This window comes from Trichechus manatus, unplaced genomic scaffold (genome assembly GCF_000243295.1).
Source record: "Trichechus manatus latirostris isolate Lorelei unplaced genomic scaffold, TriManLat1.0 scaffold00062, whole genome shotgun sequence".
Taxonomy (NCBI): Eukaryota; Metazoa; Chordata; class Mammalia; order Sirenia; family Trichechidae; genus Trichechus; species Trichechus manatus.
In genome coordinates this window covers 3,874,671-3,888,976 of record NW_004443998.1, presented here as the reverse complement: position 1 = coordinate 3,888,976, position 14,306 = coordinate 3,874,671, and the positions used below count along the sequence as shown (strand labels likewise).

The following is a 14,306-nucleotide window of genomic DNA, read 5'->3' as shown; positions in this document are numbered from 1 at the left end:
TTTCCAAGATGCAAAGTGCTTGAAGAACTTTTTTTGCTCTTCCACACAACCCTTTACTCATGGTGATATTTTCGGTTATTTAAAATGCTCCTAAAATTCTTACACAGAAAGCCTCTTGAATTGATATAATAAACTTCTTAGTTTTCGTAACCTTTATCCGTTCCTGGACTCCAATAACCACTTCCTCTATTACAAAGCTGTGTGTCTATCATTTGTCCTCTTATTCCCAGAATGTACTTTCAACTGATGAGTTTAGATAGACAGATGTACTGCTGCTTTTGTTTTGTGTCTTGTTGGAAGCCCCTCTTTTAGAAGCCCCTGGATGCCAGGGACTGCATCTGTTTAATTCTTTGTGTATTGCCTAATACAGCCCACCATCACCATTACCACACATAGATGACTCATAACTGCTTTCTGATAATAGGAAACAATGGTTTGATAAAGAGTGGTAGATGTTGAACACTTGGCATCCGTACTGCATGCATTTATACTGATGAAGATTGAGGGGGGAGAAAAACTCTTGGCTTTGAATTCTTAAAGCATTCCCTGTTTAAGGGAGAGCAGGTGGTAAAATTAATCTTATAAAGAGATAATTTAATGTTTTTCAGATTTGTTGTTTTGTCTCTGTCAAGTCTAGAAAAGCATATTGAAAATCAAAAAGAGCTAAAACAGTACTTTGATACATCAGTCCAAAGAACAGTTGATTGTAGTAAATTAGGATTTGTCATCGAAATTTCATGATGCCCAAAGGACTGAAATGCATAGAGAATGTAGCAAAAGCTGCACTTGAAGATGTCTTTCTCATGCAAATCATTATCTGTGAAGTCTCAATAATACAGGCTTAAACAGAAATTGCCTGAGTGATGTCCGGAATAAAATCTGACACTTGAACAGCAAAAAGCTTTGGCTGTTTATATTATAGTGCGTGTTAATGTAATGACTGCTGTTCTAAGAACTCCTTAAAGGAAATACTGAGGATTTGTTAACTCATAATTGGGAACAGTTGCTAGGAAATGGATTTAAAAGGGGAAAATCTATTTAGAAACTAGAAATGGTCTTAAGAGGGGAAAAGAAGTTAACATCTCTCTTCCCAGCGTTAATGTCAGATTCTTCTGAAGTTCAATGAAAATTATTTAAGGCAGCTTCATGCAAAGTTTAATTTAGGCATAGGAGTTTCAGTTTTCAGTGTTTTTGTTTGTTTGTTTTTAAGGACTTCCTAGAAACATTCTTTTCCTTTTGAATTAAATATTTCTATTTACTGTACAAAGCAGTGAACAAATGTGATTTTAAACTAAATTTGACTGTCTTATGCCCATTTTATCCTTAATTAAAATTATGTGCTTTTTAAAACTACATCCACACTTTCACCAAAAATACAGTAAAATGTTAAAAAACGAAAACTTACATCTTGCTAATTAGTATTCTTTTTAAGCAAGAAAGCAGGATATTCTTGAATATCTTTAGGATTTTTTAAAGGAACATACTGCTTTTTACAAGTTATGTACTTCTTGGCACCATCGGTTTGGTATATAACTTGAGTTTTTTTTCCTCAAAGAGTAGAACCTGATTTAAAAATTACCAACATCAGAATGGAGGGTGGGAAGTAGATTTTCTTCTCTTGACATTTGGCAAGAGTTTATTGAGAGATGTTAATAGGTATTCATGACGAAAAGGGAGGATATTGTCACGTAAGGTTTGGAGGGATGCTTAACAGCCCTCGTTATGCTGCTTCAGTATCTATGTTAGCTTATTAAAGGGACTGAGGGGAGGCGCTAGTAAGTAAATTGTATAAGTCTGTAATGAGGTCATTTTTAAGAATTTGACCACAGAATTTTCTTTTGCACAGAATAGCTATTAACAGTCCTTGAAACAAGTGTTTCAAGAGTAGAATTTGGGAAATGTTTCACTGACCAACAAAACCCATAGGCCAAGTTAATACTCTTCAGAATCCTAATTTACAGCAAGGAAGATAGGTAATTATTGGGAAAATTTGAATTTCACATGTACCAATTATTCTGAATGCTCACTGGACCCATGTGTTTTGTGTGTTACATGCGTCCATTTGGAAATCTACTGTGGCAGGAAGTGTGACCTTTCCAGTGTTGAGGGGATGTATTCTGCAATTTAGTGACTCGGTTATTAATATCTGTGATATTATTTTATAATACGTTTCATTTTTTATATTTTCTTAGGGAATCTTTGAACATACACAAAAAGGAAAGAGAGGAGCACAATGAAGATTTTGTCAATCTTGTTATTTTTAATGTACTTACTTCATCTAACGCTTCACATGTTTTAAACACTAAATGAAGTTCCATTAAAAAAGAAACCCAAATGTTTGAATTGGACCACCTTTTATAAATGAATTTCTTAAATGATTATGATTCATGTAGTAGGATTCCCCCATAGTATCGAAACAGTCATGAAATGCTGACTCAGCAGTAGCAAAACACTGACAGAATGGCAGAAGTATTCTCTTAGCAAAACCTCATAATCCAACTATTTCTCTGTTCATGTTTTGCCAACTTTTTTTTCTCACCCATTTTCTTTATTGTTGTAAAAATATATATAACACAACATTGCCAGTTCAACCTTTTCCAGGTATATAATTTAGTGACATCAATTATAGTAATCATATTGTTCGATCACCACCCATAATTGTTGCCAAATTTCCCATCACCATAAACCCACCCATTATTGATGTTCAGTGGTTTAGCAGTATTGGGCCTCATCTAGAGTCATTTTTCTTGTTTCCTGTTTTTCATCGGGCAATGCTGTATATGCTCTGTCGGTTTAGGTAAACTGATGCATCTGAAAAAAGAGGACACTGCAAGAGAAGTTTCTTTTGTTTCACTGTCCATTGTCTGTGTCAGCTCCACCCTAAAGCTTACTCCACAACTGGCCGAGACCTCGGTTTGACTCATCCCACAGTGGAAGGGAGAATGGGATTATGTTGCTTGGTTTAGGCCAGTGATACTGGGGTGAAATCAATCCTACCCTAACTCTATGACCTGGAAATTTTGAGTCTTGCTAAGAAAGGGAATGTAGGAAATGGGTGTTGGGGAAACAGCCAGTTACTGTCCTTTTACTCCAAGGAAGCCAAGTTTTGAAAAGTTTCACAACAGGCTATCCTAGATATTTTTGATGTCCAATGAAGTATTTAGATATGTCTATGCAAATATATTAATATTAATAGTTTTTTTCTTGGCTCTTATAGGGGACGAGAATTTTGGGCAGATTTGAATGCCATGAATGTGTATGAAACAACTGATTTTGACCAACTACGAAGGCTGTCCACACCACCGTCTAGCAATGTCAACTCCGTTTACCACACAGTCTGGAAATACTTCTGTAGGGACCACTTTGGATGGCGAGAATATCCTGAGGTATTTATAGGTTCTTTTTCAAAAAAATGCGTTTACATTTTTTTGTCTTTCACTGTTGTTTTGTTCTTTCCTACAATGACTGGCCAGAACTATAAATTGTCATCATAGAACTTACGAATGTAAAATTGAGTCTTGTTAAGTAAGACTTTTCGTTCTTAATTTTTCTGAAAATGTGTCTCTTCCCATTAATCTGCTGATATCCCTAATATAGAATGTCAGTATCTTTGGAGAAATAAAATGCTTTCCCCAGAATCTTAAAATATAAAATCAGTTGCTGTTGGAGTAATTTTAATGAGATGAGCACTGGAGTGACTGCTGGCTCTGTCTGCTTCCTGGGCTCGTGGGGATGGCTCATGTGTTACACCGAGCATTTCAGAAGTCTAGTGGAATAATAATCACTCTTAGACCCCTGGAAGAAGTACTTGAAAATATTTATTGAGTGATGGCCAGGCAAAATCAGTCATTTAAAACTCTGTCCTATTTGCACATACATCCTCAGTCTTAGACAGTAAAAATAGCTGATCAAGCATAAAGCAGAATTTTAAAATGATGATGATTTACTTTGCCTATGAATGAGAATTCTGAGTCAAGTTTAAATGAATTGAACTTTAATTTTACATCCCAAAGATCTGACTTCTTCATTTGATTAAATTCATTTCTAGAATTACAAAAAAGGGAGAACTGACTTACCTACTTCAGTTTTTTTTTTTTTAAGAAATTGCAAAGGAAGAGAACCTAGTATATTAGTTGTTATAAAATACTACGTTAAACTAAAATTTCTGACTTTTTAAAAATAATCGTATCTACCTTCCAAAGAAAATAAGAGTCTGTTTGAATGTATTCTCAGAATTCTTGGACTGTCCTTGCATTTTTCCTCTGAGAAGTGTCTTAGGTTTGGAGCTTAATTCCTCTTTAATTCCTCTTCTGGAAATTCCCTTAAGAAATATACACCAAAAAATCTCTTAGGACATTGTTAAAACCTCACATGGAATAGAGTGGTTCCCTCGGCCTCACATATTTTGTAAGGCATCCATCCATGCCCTTCCAAACAGGAAACATCCTTCCACTCTGCATCCCCACCGTGCCCAGAAAAAAACCCAACTTAATAAAGGGAATTGATTTGACTCATTGTATTTTATTGAAATTCCTCTGATGTTAAGAGCAGGGTTTAACTATTTTTGCCTTTAGTTGCATTAGCATTTTTGCATATTTCATAGTGATTATTTATTTCCTTTTTTAAAAAAACCTGCTCTTTTTTCTTTACCTTTCGTTTTCTACTCCGCAGTCTGTTATTCGACTGATTGAGGAAGCTAACTCCCGGGGTCTGAAAGAGGTTCGATTTGTGATGTGGAGCCACCACTACACGCTCCACAACTCCTTCTTCAGGAGAGAGATAAAAAAGAGACCCCTCTTCCGCTCCTGCTTCATCCTGCTTCCGTATTTACAGTAAGTGTCCAAGGGAGAGCCGCATCTGTGCTCACATTTTATGTACATGCACTGCTGAATGTCAGAGCAAACAGTTTTAAGTGATGAGACTATCTTGCCTGTTACCTCTAGAATTGGAATTCTGAATTATTCTTTGGGTTTGCTTCTTCAACAGATAGAGTTCAGCCAAGCTGTAGTTACATCTGCATCTCGCTTGATTGGCTCAGCATGACTTCTGCCCTTCACTAGGAGGACAGCTCTAAGAGTGACTCTCCTGTTGGAGTTTTTGTTTTGTTTTTAAACTAAAAACAAGGTAGAGCTAACATTTTTCCACAGTTAAAAGTAATTATACCTGGGATGTGACAGTTGGCATTCACTTCCTTCATGGAAAACTGCGTTTTCTGATGAGATCCTTCCATGTTACAGGACTTCCCAGCCCAGATAAATGGCTGTGCCACGAGAGTCCTGTAAGGAGATAGTGTTCTCCATTCTTCTTCCTTGAGTGAGTTTGAATGGGAAGAAAAAATTCACCTTTTCAGATACTTTACATTCTTGTTTGCTAATAAGTAAGGCACTTCTCCCTGTGATACTCACTAGAGACACATCATACTTATTAAGAATACCATTTCTTGGTAAAAGATAGACTGAATTCAAGTAGGTGAGCTCGTCTCCCTTTTTCCCAATTACCATTTCTTCCTTCCCTCTCCCGCTGACACTGCATAGATGCCAGAAGCTGCGACCCATCACCATCAGCGTGGCCACCTTGGAAAGTTCGTTTTCTCTAGGGAAATCATCATATACTCCAACCAGATTTACCATTTTTAGAGCCTGATTTTGAAAATACTAGATTTGCTTGGTTTTATAAACTTGAGAGATCTCAAGTAATATTGGTTAGTCTCTCTGCTGACCTTTGAGGTGAAGACGCTGTTTTTATTCTTATTAGTAGTTTTTCTTTCAAGCCCAACTGTGCTTTCCCCAGATTGTTATGACAGAATCTTAATGACTAATTCTGAGATTGCAAAAGGAACATAAAAAAATAAAATACAAAGAAAAATCCCAGAAATGCTCTGCATCTGAAAATTATTTGTAATAAATCACTTTTAGAGAGATATGTTGGCTTAGAGTAAATGTGTGCTTTCTTCAAAGGCCAGTTGTGAAAATTTTTGCCTTGTAGGTTGTTTTGTTTTTTTTAAATTAGAACAAATAAAAATACCATCTCTGTGATTCCACTAGCCCAGCTGTTAATAGTGTCTGCGTCCAGTAGTCAGGAGCATATTGTCCTCCTAGTTAGGTGGTGGAACTCACTAGTGAGACGGGCAGCTTGGCGTGCTGAGCCCATCAGGTGAGATGCACCTTCTGTGTGAGGGTAAGAATGCTCATTCACAGGCTGCATTGCTGGGGAGTTTGAATGAAGAGGGAAAATTGATTTGTTTAGAACCTGAGACAAGTAATTGTGAAATAACCTCTCTCTCTCTTTAAACTTAGGCTTGTTTTGTAAAAGCATGAACTATAAAAATAATATAAGCAGCAGTAGATTAATGTCACAAGTAAGGCCTTACTGTTGATAATATAGGCTTCCAAGAGAACAAAAATGTCACTCTCCTCCCTTTTTCTTTGGAAAATTTCCTGTTTTAGTCTTCCTGCCTGGAACAGTGATAATCAGGTATAAAGTAAGAGCTCAGCAAATCAAAGAGATTATGCAGACACTTCAAGTAGAAAAGAACAGAGAAGCAGCAGGTTCACCAGGGTCTAGTGGTAAATGCAGCACTTCAGATCCCATCTGCCCTAGAGTCTGCGCCTGAGGGGCACTTGGACTGGCCTGGAAGGGAGAAAGAGAACAGGGCTTGGTTCCAAAAAGCAGATTTAAGAAGTGGACTCCAGAGGGTCCATGGTCTTAGCCAAGAAGAAAGGTTTTTTTGTTTGGTTTGGTTTTTAAGTGTTATTAAATGCAAAGGGTCAAAGAAAAATGTAGGAGGTGAAGAGGCCACAATTGTCAAGGAATCAGAGATGCCTGTAAGAGTTTGGAATGCCAGAGGGGGCAAAGGGGATGTGGGAGGCTGACTTAATTCATGAATATGCTTACAAATTTGGCATTTTTTAAATGCAGTTTTCCCTGCTGCTTTTTAATCAGGCTGATAAAAAGGAGGTATTCTTTCATATTCTTGGAATAATTGAGCTGAGGCTACACAGGCGAACATCTCAGATAGATTTCTTTCAGCTGGAAGGACATCCACCCCATGTAATTAGCTCATGGTTATGAGAAGCCCTGATACGGTTTCTTTGGCCCTCCTAAAAAAGAATAAAACGATTAATTTTTTACTTCATCACTGAAGTTGGTTTAGGAAACATCTTTAAAAAGGAGAGGGGAAGAGAGTGATAAAAGGTGACTTTGGTTTCTGAAAATCCTTTCTTCAGAGGTCCTTGAGTTCAGGTCACTACCCTTTGACTGACTCTAAAGGAGGTTGGTACAGTGCTATAAAGCATGCAGTATATCACTGGTATCCCCACGAGCTGAATAAATACTCAGTATTCTCAGAAAATAAAGGCATATTTGTAAGTGTGCTTGAAATATGTATTTTTTAATCCATGGCAACTAGAGTGTAGAAGTTCACCAGACCAATGTCTATATGCATTTTTATGTTTTAGATCAATTAGCATGTTTTCTTGTTAAAAGTTAGGATGTTTGGGTGGGAATGGATGCTACTCTATATAATCTAATTTAGTATCATAGGATAGATAGGATTTATTTACACAGCCTTACCTTCAGGCATGTGTAAGTAAATAACAGACCACCGCTTCCCCCATCCCCCCAAAAAGGAAAGGCTACATTTGAAGTTTTCCTCGTCTAGAACTGGTTTTTAGGCAGGAGTGGCATCAGGAAGAAAGGAGCAGAGTCTCTTCTGTTGTCAGTGTCAGGCTTTCAGTACGGGCTGAAACAGCCTAACGCTTGTTTTGGGCAAAGATTGTTAGGGAGAATGTTACCTGCTCTCCCAACCCAGAAACCCCTGTTGGTAACTTCAGCCCCTGATAACATTGGAAAACCTAGTGGGCTGGGTCTTACCTTCCTCTTTGCTGGGCGGGAATAGAGGGAGACCAAAATGAAGAGCCTGTGTTCTATGCTTTCCCTCCATTTTTCCAGAGTAGTGATGGATTTTTAAGGCGTTATGGACTTTGAGGATCTAATAAAGGGCCTCTCTTCGAAAAATGGACTTATGAACCAGGGCTACAGAAGATCTGTCAGGGCTCTGAGAAAACGCTCCAGAGGACAAGAACTTTGTGTCTTCAGTTGTGACAGCTGGAGAATCCAGTACCCCTTTTAATGTGCTCTGACTCAGATTGGGTAAATCCTCTATCCACCCAGGACTTCGTCTCTCAAAGGGACTTGGAGGCACAGCCACTTGAAGAGGGCAGGGGCTGTAGAAGGCAGTTGTGCTTTCATAGCTTTTAGCTTCTTATCAAGCCATCTCTTGAAAAGTCAGAAGACTGTGATGATGTAGAGTAGTGGTAGAGAGTTATACAGGCCTGGGTTGGAATCCTAGTGTTCATCCATCACTTGTGAAGGATATAGCAAGTGGAAAGAGCATGAGCTAGTATCTAGGCCGTGCTGGATTCAAATCCTGTCTCTGCTGTTTGCTAGCTTTGCTAGAGCAAATTATTTAACTTTTCTGAACCTCAGTTTCTTTATTTGAAAAGTGGGAATAACAAGCCATCTTGCAAGGCTATTGCAATGATTAGCATTACCGTGTGTAAAGTGTGTGTTGAGTATAAGATGGATAAGATTATGATGACGGCGATGGTGAGCTATGCTCTTTGGAGATTAGAAGCCTGTTCACACACAGTTGTAACCTCTGTATCACAAACTCTTTTGAAAATTCCAGTTTCCTAATTTCTGAAGTCTGGCAGACATTATTGCTTCCTTGTGACCACTGTGTGCTGATGAGTGTTAGAGTACCTTGGCCCTGACACGGGGTCACAGGGTCAGGATTTCCTTTCTCTCTGCTGCTTCTTCCCTTTTTCTCTGTGTTGAAAATGGCTAAGAAGTATAATGTAAATTAAAGCATTCAATCAGGCAGGAATAAGTAATTGATGAAAACTGCTGCTCATTTAAATTCATTCAGAGAACAGACCTGAATTGAAAGGTTCAAGGAAATTTATTCTGGTGCCCAGTTCCCAGTGATTGGCGCTGTCTTGAACACGCCCAAATCCACAACGCTTGAATCCTGTTGATGGCCTTGATACTACATGTGCTCTTGGAAAATAAAGCAATACCAAATAGTTACCAGCTTTCAATGGGTTTGCCATGATTTTTGTTTGTTTTTATGGCAAAATCAAAGTAGACTTTTAAACTTTGTTGACATTTTGTCTTCTCACTCTTCCCGACTGGCCCCACTTTGTGCCCCACCCCCCATTTCTCCCTCTTCACACATAACCTTTAGTGATGATCCCTTTTCTGCTTAGTGGCAGCAAAGTTTGAAGAAAGCATCTAAATTATCATTGCTCCCTTGAAACAAGGTTTCTTTAAATATCTAGGCAAAAGAGGAATCCAGGATCCAGAAAGCAAAGATATTTATAAATTGGCTCTTGCTTGGTTGCCTTGTAGCAATACATTCCAAAGTTTTCTCCACAGGGAGGAGGCCAGGAAGAGGCTAATAATAGGTTATCCATGTTACAGGCAGTGTTTGAAGATTTTTTTTCTCTCTTAAATAGATAGCATTTTTATTTTGTTTTTCAAACACAAGCAAGTGTAAGGTATACAAATTATAGTATCTGAGACTAGCACAGAACATTATAATGTGAGATATAAACTTCTTTCTGAAAGTTTTACATTTACATTCCTTTCCCCCTTCCAGGACACTTGGTGGTGTTCCCACACAGGCTCCTCCGCCTCTTGAAGCAACCTCCTCATCACAGATTATCTGCCCCGATGGAGTCACCTCAGCAAACTTTTACCCTGAAACTTGGGTTTATATGCATCCGTCTCAGGACTTCATCCAAGTGCCTGTTTCTGCAGAGGACAAAAGTTATCGAATCATTTACAATCTCTTTCATAAGACTGTGCCCGAGTTTAAATATAGAATTTTACAAATATTGAGAGTCCAAAATCAGTTTCTTTGGGAGAAATATAAAAGGTGAGTCAAAGTATAAAAAGTTTTAAGAGCGCTTTTCTTGAATTCAGCTAATGGCAAATGCAGAATATAATAATAAACACTTGTGTAGTGTTTAATATGTTTGTATTTTTCCATATATTGACTCATTTAATCCTTACATCAGACCTATGAGTAGAATTATTGCAAACTGCAGTTCATAGAGATGAACTTGAGTCCCAGAGAAATTTGGTAACTTGCCACAGGTCATAACTTCTAAGAAGATACGGTGTTGGAATTTAAACCCGGGCATTCTAGCACCAGAGGCCTCACTCTTAACCACTTTACTACGCTGCCTCTCAAGTCAGCAAACATATCAGTGTAGCGCAGAGGGCATTTGCAGGTTTGAAGAATCTCAGAATTAAGGGACACTCAGATCAGTGGAGTTAGACAAGGAAGGCATCCTGAGGAAGGTAAGACATGAGAACTCGAGTTGAAATGGAAGAGAAAAGCAAAAGTGTAAATTCTACTGTGGTCTTTCATGGCCTTTTGCCCTCAATAGCTACTTTACATTTCCTCCCCATTGAAACCATACAGAGAAGTTATATCTACAACCTCTAAATGCCTATGAAACTGATCTGTACTTCTTCCAAATTCCCTGTCCCCTCTTTACATTAGGAAAAAGGAATATATGAACAGGAAAATGTTTGGCCGTGACAGGATAATAAACGAGAGACATTTATTTCATGGAACCTCCCAGGATGTGGTGGATGGAATCTGCAAGCACAACTTTGACCCTCGAGTCTGCGGAAAGCATGCCACCATGTTTGGACAGGGCAGTTACTTTGCAAAGAAGGCAAGCTACTCTCACAACTTTTCTAAGAAGTCCTCCAAAGGAGTCCATTTCATGTTTTTGGCCAAAGTGCTGACTGGCAGATACACGATGGGCAGTCACGGCATGAGACGGCCGCCGCCAGTCAATCCCGGCTGCGTCACCAGTGACCTGTATGACTCTTGCGTGGATAATTTCTTTGAGCCTCAGATTTTTGTCATTTTTAATGATGACCAGAGTTACCCTTATTTTGTTATCCAATATGAAGAAGTCAGTAACACTGTTTCCATTTGAAAAATCTTGGTACTGCTAAATTATTTGATATGAACTCAATCCAGCATTTGTAGCAGGTTTTGGATGGGTGGGGCTGGGAGGGGGGGACAGCATTGGACATTAATCGGGCACTTTTCAGACCCACTTTTTTAAGTGCTAGAAAGTGAGTTTGTTTTGTTTTTGTTTTTTAAGAAAAACACAAGTTTTAAAATGACCACTTATCCTTTAATTACTTACTAATTGTTAGTGTACTCAGTGTGGAAAAGATGACAGATTGCATCCTCTTTTCCAGTCACACTTGTACAGGTAGAGTCAGCAGTGTTATTATAAGCATTTGACAAAAAGACAAAGATACTGAATATCAGCCTGACTAGTGAAGTGTGGCTGGGGCCTGGGCCTGGTAGAAGTTAGGCCGGATGAAATGGGGGCTGTGAGCAGAGTGAGGGTTGTGTTTGTTTACAGGGATAAGACTGACTGGCACTGCTACTACCATGCTTATGCCCTGTCCACAGCAGCCCTGCTACGGTGTAGGGTAAGTTCACGCGATTCTGGTGGGTAGAAAGAGACTTTCATTTGTATCAGCAGGACTGAACTACATCACCCAACCAGAGAGCATCAGTGACTTTAACTGTCCCACAGAGTTTGCCTGAGGATCCAGAGTTACGTTCAGGGGAAGTAAAAAGAACTATTTGAAAATTTTTTCTCATCAGCAGAAATTTTCACTTACCAGTTACAGGAGAGAGAACTGATGTTGCCAGACATCAGCCACGGAAAGCTCAGTCTCTTCCGTCATCATCCGCCCCACGCTGAAGGAGTTAGGCAGCTGTTTTGGTTAAAGTCAGTTGTCAGGTTTACAAGTATTACTTTCTTTTGGGGCTCCAGGCCTAGCCCGATTACAGGTTTTAGAAAGGAAGTACACCTACAGCGGAATTGATAAGGTTTATTACTGTGCTTTGTACAGAGTAGACTCTCAGAAGTCTTTGTTGACTTGGAATTGTTGCTAAGGGTGGCAGTCCCACCCCCAGGCCTGCTTTGCCAGACGCAGCTGGGTTCCCTGGCTGACTCTGTCTTACACTACTTACTTGATAGAAACACAAACTTGGAAATTGTGCCGCTGGCCCAGCTGGAGCACTGTGAGGTGAATGTGCTGACGCCTCAGTTCAGAGAAGTAGCAGCTAGGTATATACTTCGCCTTAAGCAAAGCAAATTCTTGGATTTACAAAAGTGGAGGTGGTTATTCAAAAGAATTTACCATGGAATTCCTTCAGATACCAAGCTCTCCTAGTATGTTTGCAGTTATTTCATTTACACATAACTTTTCAGGAACTTCTGTGTTGTTTGAAGCAAGGTGTATCTATCCTGGTGTCTCAATGGATCGGTCTGTTTAAGCACTTATCAGGGCTTCCAGGCGGTTATTTATTTTGCCCTAGTTGATCTGTTGTTTGCTGCCACTGGCATGAAGCAGCCTGCTGTGGCCGTCACCTTGAGTCAGTTCTTTCATTTGATTATAACTTGTAAACCGGTGATTCCCAGCCTTTTTCAAGTTAAGACACCTTACCATTGCTTATTTGATTTTATGAAACTTGTTCCTTTTTTCCTCCCTAAAGAAAAAAAAGCTTTATGACATATTTATTTTTTTAATAAAATTAAGCAAAAATAAAAGTTCTGGTAATTCTTTAAAACTCTTTGTTGTTCTTCTGGTTCCATTTAAGGTAACTGAATTCAGCACATAATTGATGGTCTTTAACTGCCCGTTGATTGCACTGGTTGATTGAATGTGTGATTGGGTGACTGAATCAACAGGGCTGACCAGAACCTGCCCTGGGAAACAGCGGGAAGTGCAGTATCAAGCAGTTGAGTGTAAATCACAAGAGAAGAGTGAATGTTTTACTTTGCAGGGAAATATTTGGGGCAGGGGGCAAGTTTTATATCAGCACAGTGCTACAGAGAAAGAAATATGAGCAAGTTGTCCCGGTCAACAGGTGCTGAAGGAAATAGAGAAAGGGATTGTAGGAGCCAGGTCAGCTCTTAGCACCTCAGTGCTCTGCCGGTTTGAAGCTGTGTGGTCGGTAAATGCAAGCATCTCTGATAGTGCTTTCCCCCAGTGTAATGTTTTCTAAATCCCCATATATTGTATATTTTAACAAAGTAAGAACTATGGAGTCAGACTAAATTTTGTTATGGTTCTATGGATTTCAAACATACTGAAATGCATTCAGTAATTCTTTCTCCCTGCAGGCATGGCTGTAATTTACACCATTTCAAAGAGCTGGAATTTACTTTTAATTTTAACTGTGGTTAAGATTCCCAGGGAAAGAGAGCCTGCAAACTCCTGAAATATGCCAGCGTCACACGATCCTATTGACAGGAAGGCTTTTTTCTTAATGTGTGCAAAGTTTATAAATATTGGATCCCCTGTAATTAGTGCTGAAACCCAACTCTCTGCCTTTTGTTGTAAACCCATTTGTTTTAGTAAATGATTATTTCGTTATAAAAAATAATCTTTAGGGCCTCAAATAACTGATCTTGAAAGAGGAATTTTTATTATACTAAGTCTGAAAATGACTGAATAGAAAGAATTATATTCAACACCCAAACATCACCCTTCAGTTCAGATCAGAGGTGTTTTCTTCTGTTTGTGTTTTCCTTCATTTAAGGACAATATGACCACAAAATATTTCTAGTTATCCTTAATTGAGACCTGACAAAATGCTTTTAAAAAATTCTGCATGGTACTTTTCTAGAATTTAACCGCATCACTTATGTTATTATTGCTATTATTGTGGTAATATTTTTTGTTTATTTTTCTAGTATAACTATACTATAATCTCGGACAAACCACTTAACCTTTCAGGTGGTTAGTTTTCTCATCTCTGAAGTGGACTTTTTTGGGAAAGACTACAAATGATAAGAATGTTCCAACTTTGAGACCCTACAGTGTGAAAACTTTCTGTAAAGTGCTATACAAACAGTTGATAGTGTTATTTACAAATTAAAAACCAGATACATTTTCTTTAGAAAAGATAGTGTTGGATCTAGTTTATTATGTAAGTATTCTTATTGCAGGCAAGTTAAACAAAATCAAACAGTGCTTTTATACCTTCTTTAGCTTGCTAACCTTAGCTCCTCAGGCTATCACCGTAGGAAGTAAAGGGACCTCTGGAAAGGTCTCAGCATTGCTGTTTGGTCTTTCTTATTGCTTAACTCACTCAACACGTCTTCTGGAGACAGGCTCCTGTATAGACCTGTCAAATGATAGAGTTCTGAAGCTTTAACCTTATATGAATGGGAGTGTCTGCATTAGAA

At 38.6% G+C, this 14,306-nt stretch overlaps 1 protein-coding gene across 2 annotated transcripts in view; it reads left to right on the top strand.

The window, feature by feature from the left end:
• Positions 1 to 14,022, top strand: part of TIPARP (TCDD inducible poly(ADP-ribose) polymerase) — a 30,884-nt gene extending 16,862 nt beyond the window's left edge. For both annotated transcript variants that reach the window (XM_023733870.1, XM_004379167.2), the window contains 4 exons: positions 3,218 to 3,386; positions 4,672 to 4,832; positions 9,662 to 9,940; positions 10,574 to 14,022. In XM_023733870.1, the coding sequence (XP_023589638.1) occupies positions 3,218 to 3,386; positions 4,672 to 4,832; positions 9,662 to 9,940; positions 10,574 to 11,021 (1,057 nt within the window). In that variant the 3' untranslated portion in view covers positions 11,022 to 14,022. The remainder of the gene's footprint in view (positions 1 to 3,217; positions 3,387 to 4,671; positions 4,833 to 9,661; positions 9,941 to 10,573) is intronic.
• Positions 14,023 to 14,306: the final 284 nt, after the last annotated feature.